The sequence below is a fragment of the Nicotiana tabacum genome, chromosome 8 (genome assembly GCF_000715075.1).
Source record: "Nicotiana tabacum cultivar K326 chromosome 8, ASM71507v2, whole genome shotgun sequence".
Taxonomy (NCBI): Eukaryota; Viridiplantae; Streptophyta; class Magnoliopsida; order Solanales; family Solanaceae; genus Nicotiana; species Nicotiana tabacum.
The window spans coordinates 64,127,962-64,148,827 of record NC_134087.1 but is presented as its reverse complement, the minus strand read 5'-3'; the positions used below and the strand labels follow the sequence as shown (position 1 = coordinate 64,148,827).

The window sequence follows — 20,866 nt, the reverse complement described above, 5'->3', positions numbered from 1 at the left end:
TCGAGGCCTCAAATCATATCCAACAGCGCTAAAATCATGAATCGACCTCCAATCTAAGCTTAATGAACTTTAGAATTTTAAACTTCTTTCGCAAATTTGAATTGACCTCAAATTTTGCAAGCAAGTCATGTTTGCCATTACAGACCTACTCCAACTTCCGGAATTGGAATCCGACCCCGATATCAAAAAGTCAACTCTCAGTCAAACTTCTCAAAAACCTTAAAATTTCTATCTTTAGCCAAATGACCTACGGACCTCCGAATTCACTTCCAATCGCGCTCCCAACTCCAGAATCACCATGCAGAGCTACACCCAGACTCGGAATCCCAAACGGATATCGATAACACTGAAATGCACTTCAACCCAAGCTTATGAAATTTCTTCCAAAATGCTAACTTCCACAATAAGCGTCAAAACGTTCCCGGGTCTTCCAAAATCCGATCCGGACATACGCCCAAGTCCGAAATCATCATACAAACCTGTTGGAACTTTCGAATCCCGATTCCGAGGTCGTTTACTAAAAAATCCAACCTTAGTCAATTCTCTCAACTTAAAGCTTCTGAAATGAGAATTCTCTTTCCAAATCAACTCAGAACTTTCGGGAATTCAATTCTGATCGTGCACACAAGTCATAATACCTAAAGTGAAGCTGGTCATGGCCTCAAACTGCTAAACGACGCACTAGAGCTCAAAACGACCGGTCGGGTCATTACATTCTCTCCCACTTAAGCATACGTTCGTCCTCGAACATGCTGAGAACTATACTGAAATAGTCTGAAATCACTATTTAACACCTCGAGCACCTACCCGTGCTACCACAACTCAGCTGGTCACCCTAGCTCGATCAATCTGAAGATAACCTTTTTCACTTAGGCAAATAAGCCTTAGAGCCTAATTCCAACATCCGGAATTCTCTGCCAGGCCTATTCCAACATACGCTCACCGAATCAATAACTACACACAACACCAAAACATGACTACGTACCTTAGGTGAATTCACACCTTGCACCACTTTCCCCACAGGACCACAATAAAATTCTCTGATCCATTTGGTCGAAATTCCATGAATCTGATGCTCCCATTGCATCTCATGACATACATAGGTCTTGCTCTAACTCTTACAATACTGCCACGACGGAGGAGATGTGTAGAAATTCATAACTAACTACTGAATCAACAAATCATTGGGTCTATACTCCTGACAAGAACCATCACCTCATTCTGAACCAAATAATGGTCTTAGCTCCTTAATATACTTCATATAATCAGATTGCACTGATCCTAAATCCAATGATATCGTCTCGCCCCGTACGAACTGCTCAGGCAATAAGCCACCCTGGACATGATCAAAAAGTCTCATATGTCATCACAATGTGCCAATAGGCTACCAATTCGAACATGATACATAAAGAAAACGAACTCTGGAAAGGAAATCCAATTACCTCGCTCGCGAATCATGCATGTGACATGGTCAACATAACTAAACAGACACCCTGCTCGAGAATCATACATGCGACGCGGACACACAGCTAATATGAGCTTTCCTCAGAGAAATAGGAAACAAAACACATAAAAATAGATACGGGGAACTATACCCAACATCATACTGTTGTGGCGCGCAACGCGATCCAAATAACATACCCATGGCGGCGTGCCACCCGATCCAACATAGAATTCACATAAGGAGATACACATCGAGCTAAATTGCTCATTACAACAAAAGTATCGAATATCGGACACATGCACGCTAAGTGCATAATACCATCCCTGGGAAGACATATAGCGCTATAAGCTACAAACTCAAGCACAGCTGAGGTGCGATATACAATTTGAATCTCAAGAGCCATTCTACTCATATAACATCATCTCTACACAGAACCTCAACACATAAGAAATTCACCAAGCCGTCTCATGACTCACGCGGCGCAATACATCATTACATGAAATAGCTGACGACGAGATAACACCCCGACTACTCTTCCATAAGGAGCGCATTGTTGAAATGAACACATCTGGCTTGATATAGAGCCCATATTCACATTTAAATCCATCCACAGACCTCAAGCTGATTCTGATCACACTGAACTAGTGTAATAACCTTTCAAAGATCCATAATAACTCCCCTTTTTCTCATAACACCCGAGAAATACCATCATGACTGGAGTAATCCTATAAGGTCCACAACCCAATAAACCGAGTGCCTTCCAAGTATAAATTCTCAATTTAACGACATCACTACAATCTTCATACTTGGTTTAACTCTTCAATCAATCAAGCGACTACATGTCACACTTATATAACCTTCCTGTGGGGCACGCTCCCCACAACCTTCTGTAACAGATAACAGGTATATACATCCAAACCACCGGTCATACTAATGCTGAAAAGCGATCAAGAATCCTTAAATAGGATGCAAAACCTTTTTCACAAAGCACCAATCTCAGATGATGCTGAGGACAATACCAACTTACTTTAAACATCGAAACTCCTTCCCTGCTCATCCGAGCCCGTGACATCCTTGTCAACATCGAACTGCAACTTTGATCCTTACTTCAATTTCCATACATCTTACTATACCCATCATGCCGATATGCGATAGAACACGATTTTCATCATAACTCCGGAACTGCTAATAGGTTAATGCTTCATCATATAAAAACTTTTCACCTAACTACTTCAGGAGAACCATAGTAACACACAGGTATATTCTCATAACCGTAGAATATACAAATTTCTAAGTAGTGTTCTAAGTCACCATAACCCTTCTGGGATCCGCCTACACATAACAGGCCATAATAGTAGAATACTTCTGAATAACATCAATTACGACGGTCGACAGGCCTCGCACGTACCGCCACAAATTCCTTGCATAACTTGATCACGCTGAAGGAACTGATCACTACCGCCAATATGCCAATTCAACTGTGGCTAACCAATCTAACTTCTTCAAATTTATCCTTAATTGTCTTAGAAATAATAATAACTCCATTCAACACATAACACACCCCATCCGCACTCATCCCGAGTGACCTTGAATCACGAGACCATGATGTCTCAAATCCCACAAACCATTTCATACCTCCCAAATGCTACACTGCAAGTCAAAACATCATAGAACATTCTGGGCCTCTTCTCATAAGCTACTACAAAGCTTGATTCTTAACCGTACTTATAGGCTCGAAATCATTAGGCACCAAAATTTACCCCTTTGAATCCACTAGGACCGTTGTTGAGAGCCACCCGTTCTGACTTGTCCCTGAATATAATCAACTCCATGAATCTTCTAGCACATGAATACCCTCTCAATGAAGCACCCGGCAGAATCACTTCCCTTGAAACCTACACCTATACTAGTATAAATCCTGAATCCTTCCCCAAGTCTGAACTTGAGCCAATAAGCCAACCATAGCACACCTTTAATAATTTCTTTGCTCAAATTACCACTTATATTCTTTTCCCGTAGCTAAAATAACTCATCAATATGCTAATAACCAGAAATCTCGCAAGTAGTTAACCATGCAACCCAATCACAGGCGGTGGGACTCTCCCACTTAGCTCGAAGCCACTATTACACAACTCTGGAATTCACGAGGATTCTTTATCTCTTATCGACATAACCTTGCGCAATCAACCGCCAAATTCTCAGAATATTCCTATAAAACCTCTTTTATATTCTGAATCATCAACCACATTCGCACGATCGATCTCTTTGTTGTACAACCAATAGAATTCTTTGCAGAAACCTCGCCAACCACGCGACCGCTAACCTGCTCACAGGGAATAACCCACCTATGGAAATCACTTCCCGATATCTTAAAACGCTGCTGCAAGGGGTACAATCACTACGACATCAATAACCCATCCCGAGTTCGAGCTCACTCTCTAGCTGCACAGGTCCATTCACCCCTCGTGGAAATCAATTAAAGGTGCGGCAACATCCTTCAAATTCAAAGTTATGTTGTATCCTTCTTCATTTCAAGCAGCTCTTTTCCATTGTACCAAATCTTCTGTCGCATAATAGACCATACTTCAGCTTAAATTCGTAGACCCCAATCACCCATCACTAAAATTCCCAAACCATTTCAAACTCTCTTTAAGGTGCGTAGTCATCCTACTACCAAGCCCATATGCAACTCCGCCACTCTCCCACTTTGGCGGAACTCACCCCTTTAATCGACTAGACTACTCGACCTTTGCTTCTTGTACTTGGCCTTCTAAAATTTTAACCACCGCCTAACACTCCCCACATGTCATTCCTCATCCTTTGCCGCTCAGTTGTTGCCTTAAATAAAACTCTATCTTTGTAACATTTGAACCCACAAATCGCTACTAACTTTAAACCTCTCTGAAGATCTTTTTTTTTAGCCGTCAGCATTAGAAACACCGATTCAATCTAGAACCATTATAGTCCGGTAGCCTTTCCTCCGCCGGGAATGAAATACCGAGTCTCTGAATCATACACTAGGTAGGCCTCCTTTCAGGTCATTCACTACCCCGACATATTGGTAAGTATCCTACTATCACATCAATATTAGGCGATAGCAACACACAAATCATCATAACATCGATGCCAGATCTCGAAACCTTAGGTAATACTGATACTGAGCCGAAACGACAGAACGACCTTCTGCAAGGTAACGACAATAGCCCAAACAACTACGCAGGGAGAAACATCCCGCATCACATCTGTAGTACTATTACAATTCCTCAATTCTCGATTTATAATAAGCGCTTCGCGTCGCATAAGATTGAGTAGGAAGAAAATAGGATAAGACTAAAAAAAATCAAACCGCACGATGAGGAATCAAGAAGGGAAGTGCTCCTAACAGTCCTGTAGCCTCTCGAAGATAAGTACAGACATCACCGGAACCGATCCGCTACTTTACTAGACTTGCTCATGACTCGTGAGACCTGAGGGAACCTAGTGCTCTGATACCATGTTCTCACGACCCAAATTCCACTAAGGGTCGTAATGGCGCCGGACACCTCTGTCAGGCAAGCCAACTACAATTTACTAGCAATCTCTCATTTTAAATTATTTTGAAATCATTTCCTTTAAACAAATAAATAATAAATAATAAACTCCGATGGATAAAAAATGGTGTCTTTACAAAATTTAACTACTGAAAAATCCTGTGATCATCCCAGAACCCAGTGTCATAAGTACATGAGCAATTTCTAGGGAATGAAATAAAATACAGTAACTGTCCGGAATACAAGTGGATAAAAATGAAAATACAATACAATACTCTGAAGAAGACTTTGCTGGCAACGAACGTCTCGATAAATGCAACTCACCTAAGTCTCCGTATTAACCATGTCGCTATGCCACTAAGCCACTAGCCACATATGAACCTGTGCAACAAAACTGCACAGCAAGTGTAGTATGAGTACGAAAACAACGTGTACCCAATGAGTATCCCGTCTAATCTCGAAGAAGTAGAGACGAGAGGTCGACTTCGACACTTACTAGTGGTCCAACGATAATATAGTAAAAATGTGAGGAGATCATGAAATTTTATTAAAACAACAATTATAATTCATAAAGCCAGATAGCAGGTAAACAACTTCCCAAATAATAATGAATTTCCAAAGAATTTACTTTTCATTAGCTTTATCAATTTATCTCCGGCCAGGAAAGGCAAATGAGAACATTTATAAATCACAAGCAACAGTACAAGCATGCGCATATCATGTCGAGGTCGTACGGCCCGATGCAATATAAATGTAAAATGTGCACTGCCGAGGGTCAAACAACGCGAACCATACATGCATCTATTACCCCGCTCACGAATCATCCATGCGACGCGGTCAACATAAAATAAACAAACACCCTGCTCGCGAATCATACATGTGACGCAGGTACACATAGAATCACGTATTCAAACAGTTAATCAAGACTTCATTAGGGAACAATTATCCAAGGAAAGTCCAAATCCTCCCTTTTTTAATGATTTAAGAAAAATGAAGTTTAATCCTTCTAGAAATTCATTTACCAATTCGACAGAATTTAAGCAAGTCAAACTGTTAATAGGATTACAAATATTTCCAAGTACAGCATGATTTTGGGTCCTAGACTACCCGGACAATAGCATAATAGTAGCTACGCGCAGACTTTCGTCACCTCGTGCGTACGTAGCACCCACAAATAGGAGCACATAACCAATTATTTCACTTATGGGGACAATTCCCACTTACAAGGTTAGAAAGGAGACTCACCTCGCTTCGAAGACCCATAACCTGCATTCCACGCTCTTTCGAAGACTCGAATCGATGCATAATGCTCCAAAACTAGCCAATAATTATACAAATCTATTAATATATGTTCAATTACTCATTACAAACCAATTTATAACAATTCCTAACCCCGATCGAAAAGTTGACAAAATTGCCCTTGGTCCCACGTGCCTGGATTCCAAAAAATTTCGAAGATAAAGTTTACCCATGAACGCACGAACTCAAATATATGATTTTCTCCTAATTTCATACCCAAAATCGTGGTCAAATTCCAGGAATATCAATTTTCTAGGTTTCCCCTCAAACCTCAAGTTTCTACCAATTTCCATGTCCAAATCCGTATATAATCATGTATTTAACTAAAAACCAGCATAAATTACTTACCTCATGCTTGGTGGTGAAAATGGTACCTCAAAGTTGCTCCAAAATCGGCTCCAATGGAAGAAATGGGGCTGAAATGAACCAAACCCCTGATTTAAAAGAACCTCACTACCTCCAGCATTTCCGCACCTGCGGTCTCGCAGGTGCGAACCAAACACCGCTTCTGCGGTCCAGGGCTCCCAGCCCATTCCGCTTCTGCGTCCTCTCCTCCGTAGATGTGGTCCCGCATCTGTGGCAAAACGACCGCATCTGCAGTCCCAGCCTAGCCGTTCATTTCCGCTTCTGCGGCCCTAGTCTCGCAGGTGCTGTTACACCAGCAACTTTAGCCCTTTCCAAAATTCCATTTTCGATCCGTTAACCACCCGGAATCCACCCGAGGCCCCCGGGACCCCCCAACTAATCACACCAACCATCCCAAAACACATTACGAACTTGGTCGAGGCCTCAAATCATATCCAACAGCACTAAAATCATGAATCGACCTCAAATCCAAGCTTAATGAACTTTAGAATTTCAAACTTCTTTATTCGATGCCAAAACATATCAAATCACGTCCGATTGACCTCAAATTTTGCATGCAAGTCATGTTTTCCATTACAGATCTACTCCAACTTCCGAAATTGGAATCCGACCCTGATATCAAAAAGTCAACTCTCGGTCAAACTTCTCAAAAACCTTAAAATTTCTATCTTTAGCCAAATAACTCCAAAATGACCTACGGACCTCCGAATTCACTTCCAATCACGCTCTCAACTCCAGAATCACCATAGAGAGCTACTCCCATACTCGGAATTCCAAACGGATATCGATAACACTTAAATGCACTTCAACTCAAGCTTATGAAAGTTCTTCCAAAATGCTAACTTCCACAATATACGCCAAAACATTCTTGGGTCTTCCAAAACCCGATCCGGACATACGCCCAAGTTCGAAATCATAATACGAACCTGCTAGGACCTTCGAATCCCGATTTCGAGGTCGTTTACTCAAAAATCCAACCTTAGTCAATTCTCTTAACTTAAAGCTTCCGAAATGAGAATTCTCTTTCCAAATCAACTTAGAACTTCCGGGAATTCAATTACGATCGTGCGCACAAGTCATAATACCTGAAGTGAAGATGCTCATGGCCTCAAACTGCTGAACAATGAGCTAGAGTTCAAAACAACCGGTCGGGTCGTTACACATCCCGACCTTAATTAATTTTTTTTCAATGTGCGCCTTTTTTCTTCATTTTTGCTTCTCTATAATCATTATTGATCTTCGTTTTGTTTTTGTCTTTTTTTCAGTTTATTTTTCACTCAATTAATTTTATGGCTACGATCGAATCCGATAAGGATTACCTATGTATCATGACGCCGCATGAATCAGATCTTGCGTGGTTCGGGAAGATTGAGAATGGAATAAATAATTTTTTTTCTTTTTATAAAACTCAGACCATGAAAGCTTTAAGACAAAAGAAAAATATTTTTTAATTTTATTTTTTGGAATTTTCGAAAGAAATGCTTTAAAAGAAGAAAGAAAATATTTTTTTTTGGATTTTTGATTTTGATATATTATTTTTTGAAAGAAAGACTTCTAAAAATTCTTTTTCTTTTGATTTGCACTTTTGGAATTTCAGAAGAAAATATTTTTTTTTTCTCTTTTCAAAATAAGAAAGAAAATATTTTTGAATTTTGGATGTTGCCTCTTAATTTTCGAAAGAGGGGCTTTTAAGAAAATATTTTGGATTTCTGAGTTTTTTTAATTAAGTACTTCTAAAGAAAAACGAAAATATTTTTGGGCATTAATTTATTTTTTTTTTTATTTTTTTTGACATTTACGAAAGAAAGACTTCTAAAGAAGGAAAAGAATATTATTTTTTTTCTTTGGATTCTTTTTTGTTCTCTGATTTTTTATATTTTGGGAAAAATACTTCAAAATAAAGGAAACCCGTATTTCGGATTTTGATTTTTTATTGATTTTTCTTTTTATTTCTTTTTATTCATATGAAAGACTTTAGAAAGAAGAAAACTATTTTTTGAGTTTAAAAAACTTCTTTTTTTGAATTTTCTAAAGAAGGAACTAAAGAAAAATAAATTTGGATTTTTTTTTAAATTGGGGTCGGAACCGATGAGGTTTGCCTACGTATCTCACATCTGGTGAGAATCAGACTTGCGTAGTTCGGTCAGTTTTGAAGGAACGGGGAAACATGATACTTGAAGATTTTGGGCTCATTTTGAAATGACCTTGTCTTTTTCTTATTCCCCTTTTTCAGAATTTTGGCAGAGTTTCGGAATTTTTCAAACACCTACCTCTCACTCTTGTTTTTGATTTTTAATTTTTTTTTCTTTCCCTATTCTAGAAGCCGATCAACATGCAAGCCGAAACAAACAGATGTGCAAGTAGCACGTAAGATGCATCGGGATGGTCTTTTTAATTTGGGTACACATGTCCTAGACGGACCCAACCCCTATGTTGAAAGTCAAATGTACGTGATGGAAACAAGCGTTCGTACTAGGGATCCGGCATGAGGCTATGTTATTCTAGGTTTAAAACCTGGGCGTATTGTGCTAGACCTGGCTTACCCGAGCGGACAACTCGAGATGGGGGGAGGGGGAAACATACCGGTAACCAAAATGCCATCCGACTTTGTAACTGATCTGATCCTTATTCTAAATTAGGGTGTGACTTTAGTAGAAAAGAATTCACGCCAGCATGCACTTCCTAGAAGATTTTGAATACTCAGAGAGAAGAAGGGTTTCGTAAGAGTTTATATACAGTTCAAATAATATCAAAGCGGTAAAAAGCGGCATTTAGCACATTAGGCTCAAACACGTAAAAATAAGATAATAAATAAAAGCCAAGTATAACAGTTATTCTAAGCTCGAATTCCTGAACCCTGAACCAGAAGTTCTGGGTTTTGTTCCCCCAGCAGAGTCGCTAGAGCTGTCACACCTCCTTTTTACACCCGAGGGGGATATAAGAGAGTTTTTCAAAATGGAATTAAAGTGACATTATTCGAAATGGGATTATTTTATTTAAATCAGAGTCGCCACTTGGGATAATTTATTTGGTATCCCAAGTCACCGATTTATTTTTAATCCCAAATCAAGAAAAATCGAGTTTATTTAAAAGTCTGTGAAACCAGAAAAATAGGTAAGGAATTATGTTAACCTGGGTGTGATGACCCAAAAATGTCATCTTTAAATTAAATAATCATCTATGTGTTTTAAGATATTAAAAAGTGTTATCAATAATTTCTCGACTTGCGTGCACAATACGTATAATTTTCCGAAAGGTTTTTATGTAAAAAATGGATTAAATTGTGAACTAGAGCTTTAAAACTCAACTAAGTTGACTTCGATCAACATTTTGAGCAAATGAACCCGGATAAAAGTTTTGACCATTCCGGTAGTTCCGTATCGTGATTTAGGACTTGGTCATATGCCCGAAATCAAATTCGGAGGTCCCTAGATCAAATTATCGCCGTTTAACGGAATCTAGAAATCTAAGGCTAAAGATTTCTTAAGTTTGATTGGAGATTTGACTTTTGAGAAAAAGACCCGGGAATGGAATTTTGATGATTCCAACAGTTTCGTTTGATGATTTTGGACTTAGGCACATGTTCGGATTTGTATTTGGAAGTCCGTAGGACAATTCAGCGCATTTTGGCGGAAGTTGGAAAATAGAAGATTTTTGGAAAAGTTTGACCGAGAGTTGACTTTTTGATATTGGGGTCAGAATCCAGTTCTGAAAATTTTTATAGCTTCGTTATGTCATTTATGACTGGTGTGCAAAATTTGAATTCAATCGGACTTGATTTGATAGGTTTTTGCATCGAATATAGAAGTTGGACGTTCTTAGTTTCATTAGGCTTGAATTGGGGTGTGATTCATGGTTTTAGCATTATTTGATGCGATTTGAGGTTTCGACTAAGTCCGTATCATGTTTTAGGACTTGTTGGTGTATTTTGTTAAAGTCTTGAGGGCCGCGGGTGGATTTTGGAAGGTTAACGGATATAAAAAGGCTGTTGAATTTCTCTTTGGGCAGCTGCTGATTTTTTTACAACGTGTGAACAATACTCATAAACAGTACCCGTGAACAGTCCGGTTTTCCGCATTTGTTTGGACTTCCAAGCTCGTATTTTGGGCAATTTTGAGCGAGAAGTTACAAAAATTCTTGGGGTAAGTGTTCTTGACTCTCTTGTGATTATATTCCACGAATAAATTTTCATTTTTGGCTTTAGATTATTGATATTTGAAGAGAAATGCAAAAAAATTCTAAAATTCCATAAAAATAAATTTTCAAGATTTGAACATCGATTCGGAGTCGGATTTGAGTAAAATTAGTATGGTTGGACTCGTAATTGAATGGGTTGTCGTATTTTGTAAGTTTTGTCGTATTCCGAGACGCAGGCCCACAGGCAATTTTTGGGTTAATTTTGGATTTTGTTGAAAAATTAGTATTTTTCATATGGAATTAATTCCTAAAATATGTATTGAATGAATCGAGTTAATTGTGACTAGATTCAGGACATTTGGAGGCCGATTTTAGCAGAAAAGGCATTGTGGAGTAAGATTTTGCTCGGATTGAGGTAAGTAACGGTTATAAATCTGGTCCTGAGGGTATGAAACCCCGGACATTGTGTTGTATGACTATTTTGGAGGTGGCGCACATGCTAGGTGACGGGCGTGTGGGCTTGTGGGCGTGCATCGTAGGTATTGTGACTTGGTCCGTCCCGCGAGACTGTGGAATTAATTGGCCTACTGTTTAATACATGTTCCCTCTGTTTTCATAGAAATTGACTCTACTTCATGTTAGAAATCATCTTTAGGCCTTATGTGATCACTGTTGAGACTTGCGAGGTCGTGTACTTACTGAATTAGCTGTTAATTGCTATTTTGTACTCAGTCATAGCTTTTCTTGCTTATTATGCCTCTGTCTTTTGCTGTTCATTGTTGATACATGACATTACCTATGTTTGGGCTGTTTATATGATTTTTGAGAGCCCGAGAGACTGGAGAGATTGATGATTGAGTGAGGTCGAGGGCCTGATCTGTGAAGATATTTATGGGATCGGGCTACACGCCGCAGCATGTTGTTACTGATTTATGACTGAGTGAGGCCGAGGGCCTGATCTGTGAGAATATTTATGGGATTGGGTTGCACTCCGCAACATGTTGTTACTGATTTATGATTGAGTGAGGCCGAGGGCCTGAGTGATTTATGCCAAGAGGTGGCTTGTTATAGCGTTTGGGCTAAAAGAGCCCCTCCGGAGTCTGTACACACCCCTAATGAGCGCAGGTACATACTGAGTGCGAGTGTTGAGTACGAGTGCCGAGTGTTGAGCGACTGGGAGGAATGAGTGAATGTGAGGAATGAGTGATTGTGAGGTTGGAGTGAATGGGAGGACAGAGTGACTGTTATTCTGAGAAAATACATTTACTTCATTACTTTTGCATCGTAGATGTCATATCACTGTTTTGAAAATTATTGAAAGGTATTATTTACTGCTCAGTCAAATTTGATATATTGTTTATTGAGTACGTACTGATATGACTTAAACTGTTAAATTGAAAGTATGACTACTCTTATTTGAAAGTTATTGAGATAACTGTATTTGCATAGCTCGTCACTACTTCTCAGTTCCTTATTTATTTTTGTTACTTAATGAGTTGGTGTACTCACGTTACCCCATGTACCTCGTGTATAGATCTAGACACTTCTGGTCACGACGGTTGCTGATTGAGGAGTTAGACTCATGAGACTATTGAGGTAGTTGCATGGCATTTTCTGACCTTGACTCTCCTTTCCTTTCCTTTCCTTTCATGTTGTACTGTTCTATATTTCCAGACAGTGTTTTATTAGTCGGATGTTGTTATCATTTAGATGCTCGTGCACTCAGTGACACTGGGTTTGGGGGATGGATTGTTTAGTACCTTTGGAGTTATATTCTGTTCTTAAAGGTTTTATTTAATATTAACTGCTTCTGCCTTTATTTAAAAGTTCTATTGTGTTGAGATGTTGAGTTGAGGCTTGCCTTGTACCACGATAGACGCCATCACGACGGGTGAGATTTTGTGTCGTAAAAAGTTGGTATCAGAGCACTAGGTTACATAGGTCTCACGAGTCATGAGCAGGTTTAGTAGAGTCTTGCGGATCAGTACGGAGACGTCTGTACTTATCTTCGAGAGGCTGCAGAACCCTTTAGGATATTTCACATTCTTAAATTCTTATCGTGCGACATTGATTAAACTTGAAGCATAATTCCTTGAATTCCTTCCACGCATTCGCGTTCGCACATGAGCGCTTGGCATCTGTTGTGCATCGACAACTTGTGATTTCCTGGATGAGGTGCGAAATGTGATTTATGTGTGTGATGTTGGGCTAGTCTAGAGGACTTAAGGCCAGGTTTTTTTTGTGGCTTGAGTATTCCGATTTCGATTGTGTGAGCACGTGCATTTGGGACTTATATGTCCGTTTGTGTCCTTACTAGTGGGGTTTGTGACTGGATGACTAGGGGTGAGTATGATTTGATTGCGAGATGTGTTCAAATTGTTCGAATACGACAGGAAACGTTTGTTGAGGATGTAGCAAGGATTATTGGTGTTTGACTTCTGTCTTGAGTTGGCATATGGCCTCGAGCTATGGGTGTATTGAAGGACCTCTCGTGTAGTTTAGTTGTTGAGCGGAGTAAATCTTCATGTTGTATTATGAGTTCAGACTCAGAGGGAGGTTAAGTGATTGTGTATTAGTTATGATTATTGAAGAGTATAGAGAGATACCAGTTTGAGGTTAAGCAAGTGGATTATCTCCTGCGGGATATTCTGAAGTTTGTGTGATCCTTATGTTGTTGGTTGGTAGTCCTCTTTTACCAGTGAAATATACGTGTTGAAGTTTGAGTTTGGATCGCGTATGAGAGTTAGATTGATTGTTACGAGGGTGAATGCGAGATTTGTAAATGGTTTGAGGAATTAGATGGGTTGTGTTGCATGAGCTTATGAAGGATTTAGCTTAATCTCATCTAGTTGGGGCAGCTCAACCAGTTATTGCGGCACTGGCCGATGAGAGGCCTGCCTTGTCTTTTGAGGCTTTGCTGAGATTTGACAAGTTTACCAAGCTATTTCCAGTCCATTTCAGTGGTACACCTTCTGAGGACCCACATGATTTTCTCAACTGCTGCTATGAAGTATCGTAGAACATGGGAATAGTTAAAAGCAATGGGGGATGATTTTACTGGGTTTCAGATGACGGGTTCCGCCAAGAGGTGGTGGAAAGATTACATATTTACTAGACCCGTTATGGTTTTATCTAAAGATGTGGATGCATTGAGAAGATCACTTAGTGAATCATGTAGGGGTGCAATGGACCTTAGCGTCTGGTTGATTTATATGAGTTACAAAGGTCGACATTATGGATTATTGGACGTTGTGACCCATGACTTCACGCCAAGTAGGGATGTCTACTATCAATGAATGGATCGAATGGTTATATGTTATATCAGTCTTGACCTGAAATGTATGTATATATATATATATGGTACTAAAAGGCTCTCCAATAATTTACACATATTTAAGGTCTGAGACATGCAGGGGATAAGGTTAGGACTTGTGGTATGTTTGCCTCCTTAATAATCCAATACTTCAGTTCCAAAGGAGTTAGAAAAAAACAACTTTACATTTACAGAAGGTTTGCTCAGTGTGGAAGTCAAGGTTGCAGATTTTGGAGTGCTTCAGATAAAGTACAATGGTTGACGATCTTCTGGACTATGTAGTTCATGCCAAGATTTATCTTGATGGAGCTATACTTTTGTGATTATTGTGCATAATTAGGGAAAAGAGTTACCCCAAAGAAGAATCGAAGAGTACATGAATAAATAGGTTAGCTCAGCAGTGTTGAGTCAACATAGTAAAAGAAGAAATTAGTCGTCGGTGTTTGTGGCAAGCGTATGAAGAGGGCAGACTAGCCAATGCAACACCACCTACTCGGCTCAGTTCTCAGAAATGTTTTTGAAGGAGTTTGTCTCCCGGATCTCTGTAATATGTGGTATATGTGGTCTGAACGGTTGTGTCAGGTCACCATGACAGTGTTAGAATATGTCATCAGGTTCAATAAGTTAGCCGTCATATACCTACTTTGGTTCCTAAGCTAGAGAGCGAGTCCACAGACTGATTAAAGGATTCAATTACGATATTGAAATTTTGTACAACTCGGGAAGCTACATGTTGATGCTTCATCTCGGCTAGTGGTAGAAATTGCCAAAATGTTAGAATGTGTTCTGGATGAAGAAAAAAGGAAGCTAAGGAGACCAATAGGTCTCGAGGTTTTAAAGGATTCAGCGGATTCTACTCTACAACTAGAAATCATTATGACCGGGGCTCGGGTAGCCGGCCAGCCCAATCAATATATCTGATTATTCGGGATGCTCCAGAAAGTTCTTTTAATGCACCACCGCCACGAGCTTCATATGATGGTTATTCCAGTTAACTAGCATAGACTCAGAATGAGCAGTTGAATCCTCAAAGGGATTGTTATAAATGTGGTAGTACTAGGCACATCATGGGAAAATTGTCCTAGACTTGGGAGAAACATATTTTATAAAAGCACTCAGGCTACGTACCCCATTACAGTTACTACTCCACTTATATGACCAACCAGAGGTAGGGGTCAGGATGTTAGAGGTGAAGGTGAGACTCCTAGAGGTGGAGACAGAGCCGTTGATATATTTTCTATGGTATGGCTGAGGTTGCAACACCAGATGGTGTCGTTACAAGTACGGTCTCGAATTATTATAAAGCAACAATTTTCTTAAATTGATTTGGTTCTGAGTATCGAGGCAAGTCCTCCTATTGTGCTCCACTTATGAGTGAACTTCGTAATTCTGAAATCTACTTATGTGAATACTCATGTTGGGAGATTCGATGGAGATAGCTATGTCTATCATTATGTGTTGTGATTTTGTTAAACGAAAAATTATTCAAAAGAAGAAAATGGAATGTTCCAATTCGGCACGATGTGCATATTACTTGTGGTACAGAGTTGAGGATGAGATCCATGTGTTTTATATAATGTGAAATATTTAAACCAGGATACAAACTGCGGTAGATGTTATATAAGGATGAGGTCTTTGTGGTGAAAGAAAAAAAATCTTGTATGAATGTCTTTGTGCATAATTTGCCAGGTTTGTATTGTAATTATTGAGTTTTAGACTACGAGGTGAGTGCCCGGGGGATGTAAACTATTACTTGTTAATTCGGGTAAGTAATTATGAGATCTTCAAGCCTCGTTGTTAGTAAACTGGAGGTTTGAAATGAGATTTTGTTAACATGAGGTTAATTGGTGATGTTGTAATCTTTTATGAACAACTATTAAGACCAGAGATGTGGTTATGGTCATACATATGATGTGTTTCATGTCAAGATATCATTGTGATAATGTCGTGCTTGTAATGCGGAGATTAGTGTTATTAATATATACTTTGTGGTGCTTTGTTGGGTTGTGGACATGTTGTTAGGAGTTGTTTTGGTGTTACTCTGGCAGGTGGATAGGCCCAATTACAATGGAGACTCTGCCGAAATTTCTGAAAAATTTGGGAGTTAGAAAAATTTGGGATATTGAGATGTGCAAAGAAAGAGATAAGTTACATTGTGTGTTTAAGGACATGCTCTACTTCTCATTTGAGGATGAATGACCCTAAGTGGGGGAGAATGTAATACCATGTTTTTGATGGGTGCATAGGCACGAGTTGCTATAGCCAGTCGAGACTAATATCGTGTGTTGACGTCAAAATCGGACCTTTCTGGAAATGATTAGAGTGTAAGAAATTTGGTCTTCAAGTTTACAAATATGGATAAAGGAAATAATCTCAATTGAAATGGTGTTGTCGTACTTATGTCAAATGCGTTAATGTGGGATCAATCGCGAATATTTGTGTAGAAGTAAAATCATCAATTTGGTAACCTGAGAATAATTCTTAGTACGTTCGAGGACGAACGTTTGTTTTAGAGGTGGAGAATGTGATGACCCAAAATGTCATCTTTAAATTAAATAATTATCTCGGTATTTTAAGGCCTTGAAAAGCGCTATCAATAATTTCTCGACTTGTGTGCGCAGTCCGTATAATTTTCCGGAAGGTTTTTATGTAAAAAAAAGTGGATTAAATTGTGAACTAGAGCGTTAAAACTTAACTAAGTTGACTTCGGTCAATATTTTGAGCAAACGAACCCGGATAAAAGTTTTGACCATTCTGGTAGTTCTGTATCATGATTTGGGACTTAGTCATATGCCCGAAATCGAATTCGGAGGTCCCTAGATCAAATTATCGTCATTTAACGAAATCTAGAAACTAAGGCTAAAGATTTCTTAAGTTTGACCGGAGATTTGACTTTTAAGAAAAAGACCCCAGAATGGAATTTTGATTATTCCAATAGTTTCGTATGGTGATTTTGGACTTAGGCACATGTTCGGATTTGAATTTGGAAGTCTGTAGGATAATTCGGCGCATTTTGGCGAAAGTTGGAAAATAGAAGATTTTTGGAAAGTTTGACCGAGGGTTGACTTTTTGATATCGGGGTCAGAATCCAGTTCTAAAAATTTTCATAGCTTCATTATTTCATTTATGACTTGTATGCAAAATTTGAAGTCATTCGGACTTGATTTGATAGGTTTTTGCATCGAATATAGAAGTTGGACGTTCTTAGATTCATTAGGCTTGAATTGGGGTGTGATGCACGGTTTTAGCATTTTATGATGCGATTTGAGGTTTCGACTAAGTTTGTATGATATTTTAGGACTTGTTGGTGTATTTTGTTGAGGTCCCGAGGGCCTCGGGTGGATTTCGGAAAGTTACTGATCAATTCGGACTTGTATTTATCTAATGAAATTTTCTGAGCAGTTTCTGCATTTTTTGCACGTTTGAACAGTGACCGCACCTGCATGAACAGTATCCGTGTACAGTAGCGTGTACAGTATCCATGAACAGTAACATGCGTGAACATTATCCAGAAAATTCTGGACAGTGTAAAGGATGAGCAGTCCGATTTTCCTCATTTTATGGACTTCCAAGCACGGATTTTGGGCAATTTTGAGCGAGAAGTTACGAAAATTCTTGGGGTAAGTGTTCTTGACTCTCTTGTGATTATATTACATGAATAAATCTTCATTTTTGGCTTTAGATTATTGATATTTGAAGAGAAATGGAGAAATTTTCTAAAATTCCATAAAAATAAATTTTTAATATTTGAACATCGATTCGGAGTCGGATTTGAGTAAAATTAGTATGGTTGGACTCGTAATTGAATGGGTTGTCGTATTTTGTAAGTTTTGTCGTATTTCGAGATGCGGGCCCCACGGGCGATTTTTGAGTTAATTTCGGATTTTGTTGAAAAATTATTAGTATTTTTCATATGGAATTAATTCCTAAAATATGTATTGAATGAATCGAGTTAATTGTGACTAGATTCGGGACATTTGGAGGCCGATATGAGTGGAAAAGGCATTGCGGAGTAAGATTTTGCTCGGATTGAGGTAACTAACGGCTATAAATCTGGTTCGGAGGGTATGAAACCCCGGACATTGTGTCATATGACTATTTTGGAGGTGACGCACTTGCTAGGTGACCGGCGTGTGGGCGTGCACCGTAGGGATTGGGACTTGGTCCGTCCCGCGAGACTGTGAAATTAATTGGCCTACTGTTTAATACATGTTCCCGCTATTTTCATAGAAATTGACTGTACTTCATGTTAGAAATCATATTTAGGCCTTATGTGATCATTGTTGATACCTGTGAGGTTGTTTACTTACTGAATTAGCTGTTAATTGCTATTTTGTACTCAGTCATAGCTTTTCTTGCTTATTATGCCTCCGTCTCTTGCTGTTCATTGTTGATACATGACAATACCTCTGTTTGGGCTGTTTATATGATTTTTGAGAGCCCGAGAGACTGGAGAGATTAATGACTGAGTGAGGCTGAGGGCCTTATCTGTGAGGATAATTATGGGATCGAGTTGCACGCTGCAGCATGTTGTTACTGATTTATGACTGAGTGAGGCCGAGGGCCTGATCTGTGAGGATATTTATGGGATCGGGTTGCACGCCGCAGCATGTTGTTACTGATTTATGATTGAGTGAGGCCGGCCTGAGTGATTTATACTACAAGGTGGCTTGTTGTAGCGCTTGGGTTGAAGGAGCCTCTCCGAAGTCTGTACACACCCCCAGTGAGCGCAGGTACCTACTGAGTGTGAGTGCTGAGTGCGAGTGCCGAGTGCTGAGCGATTGGGAGGAATGAGTGAATGTGAGGAATGAGTGATTGTGAGGTTGGAGTGAATGGGAGGACAAAGTGACTGTTATTCTGAGAAAATACATTTACTTCATTACTGTTGCATCGCAAATGTCATATCATTGTTTTGAAAATTATTGAAAGATATTATTTACTGCTCAGTCAAATTTGATATCTGGTTTATTGAATACGTACTGATGTGACTTAAACTGTTAAATTGAAAGTATGACTACTCTTATTTGAAAGTTATTGAGATAACTGTATTTGCATAGCTCGTCACTACTTCTCAGTTCCTTATTTATTTCTGTTACTTAATGAGCTGGTGTACTCACGTTACCCCATGTACCTCGTGTACAGAACTAGACACTTCTGGTCACGACGGTTGCTGATTGAGGAGTCAAACTCATGAGACTATTGAGGTAGCTGCATAGCGTTCGCTGACCTTGACTTTCCTTTCCATTCATGTTGTACTGTTCTATATTTCCAGACAGTGTTTTATTAGTCGGATTGTTATCATTTAGATGCTCATGCACTCAGTGACACCGGGTTTTGGGGATGGATTGTTTAGTACTTTTGGAGTTATATTCTGTTCTAAAAGGTTTTATTTAATATTAACTGCTTCCACCTTTATTTAAAAGTTCTACTGTGTTGAGATGTTGAGTTGAGGCTTGCCTTGTACCACGATAGGCGTCATCACGACGGGTGAGATTTTGGGTCGTGACACTAGCCTATTTTCTAATTTTTACCTAATTATGGACTAATGCAACTAATTAATTAATTAACCTACAAATACAATTTTTTTTATTTTAGTTATTTAAAGTTGTATTTAACACTATAATTAAATCCTAAATGCAAGTAAGATCTAAAATGCTTATGCAATGTAACATTGATCATTTTTTGGTGTTTTGCTATAATTTAAAAATATTAAAAATGCATGAAATGCAACTAAATAAAGAAAAACTTCTACAATCCCTTAAAAATTATTTTTGGTTTATTTTTAGGAGTTATTTTCATGTGGGAAAAAAATTGCGTGCTCACAACAGTCACGGGGTGGCGGATTTGCATGGACTATCGGAAACTGAACACAGCCACCCGAAAGGACCATTTCCCCTCGCTTTTCATTGGCCAGATGTTGGACAGGTTAGCTGGGCGGTCCCACTTCTGTTTCTTGGACGGATACTCGGGGTATAACCAGATCTCAATAGCCCCAGAAGATAGAGAGAAAACGTCATTCACTTGTCCGTATGGCATTTTTACCTTTCGGAGAATGCCCTTTGAACTTTGCAATGCACCGGCTACATTTCGGCGGTGCATGCTAGCCATTTTCACTGACATGGTTGAGGATATTATGGAGGTATTTATGATGATTTCTCCGTGGTGGGAGATTCATTCGAAGATTGTCTTCACAACCTAAGAAGAGTGCTCAAAAGATGTGTAGAGACAAATCTAGTGCTGAATTGGGAGAAGTGCCATTTTATGGTACAAGAAGGAATAGTGCTGGGGCATCGAGTGTCCAAAAAGGGAATTGAAGTTGACGAAGCCAAGGTTGATGTGATAGAGAAGCTGCCGCCACCCACTTTGGTAAAGGCAGTAAGAATTTTCCTGGGGCACGCAGGGTTCTATAGGCGGTTCATTAAGGATTTTTCCAAGATTGCTAATCCCTTATGTAAGCTGCTTGAAAAAGACCAGCCCTTTGTGTTTTCTGATGATTGCAGGTTGGCCTTTGAGGAGCTGAAAAAAAGATTGGTGACTGCACCTATCATTGTTGCACCCAACTAGGAGCAACCGTTCGAGCTCATGTGCAACGCAAGTGATTATGCTATAGGAGCAGTCTTAGGGCAACGCAAAGACAAGATAATGCACCCAATTTACTATACAAGAAGGACGCTCAGTGGTGCACAACTTAATTACACTGTCACGGAAAAGGAAATGCTTGCTGTAGTGTTTGCCTTTGACAAATTCAGGTCGTACTTAATTGGCCCAAAAGTTATT

At 39.2% G+C, this 20,866-nt stretch overlaps 1 protein-coding gene across 1 annotated transcript; it reads left to right on the top strand.

Moving 5' to 3' along the window:
* The first annotated feature begins 20,141 nt into the window (after nucleotides 1-20,141).
* On the top strand, nucleotides 20,142-20,653 carry LOC142163127 (putative mitochondrial protein AtMg00860). The gene is made up of 2 exons (XM_075220381.1): nucleotides 20,142-20,228; nucleotides 20,342-20,653. Exons 1-2 carry the CDS (start codon nucleotides 20,142-20,144, stop codon nucleotides 20,651-20,653), a joined length of 399 nt encoding a protein of 132 aa, XP_075076482.1.
* Nucleotides 20,654-20,866: the final 213 nt, after the last annotated feature.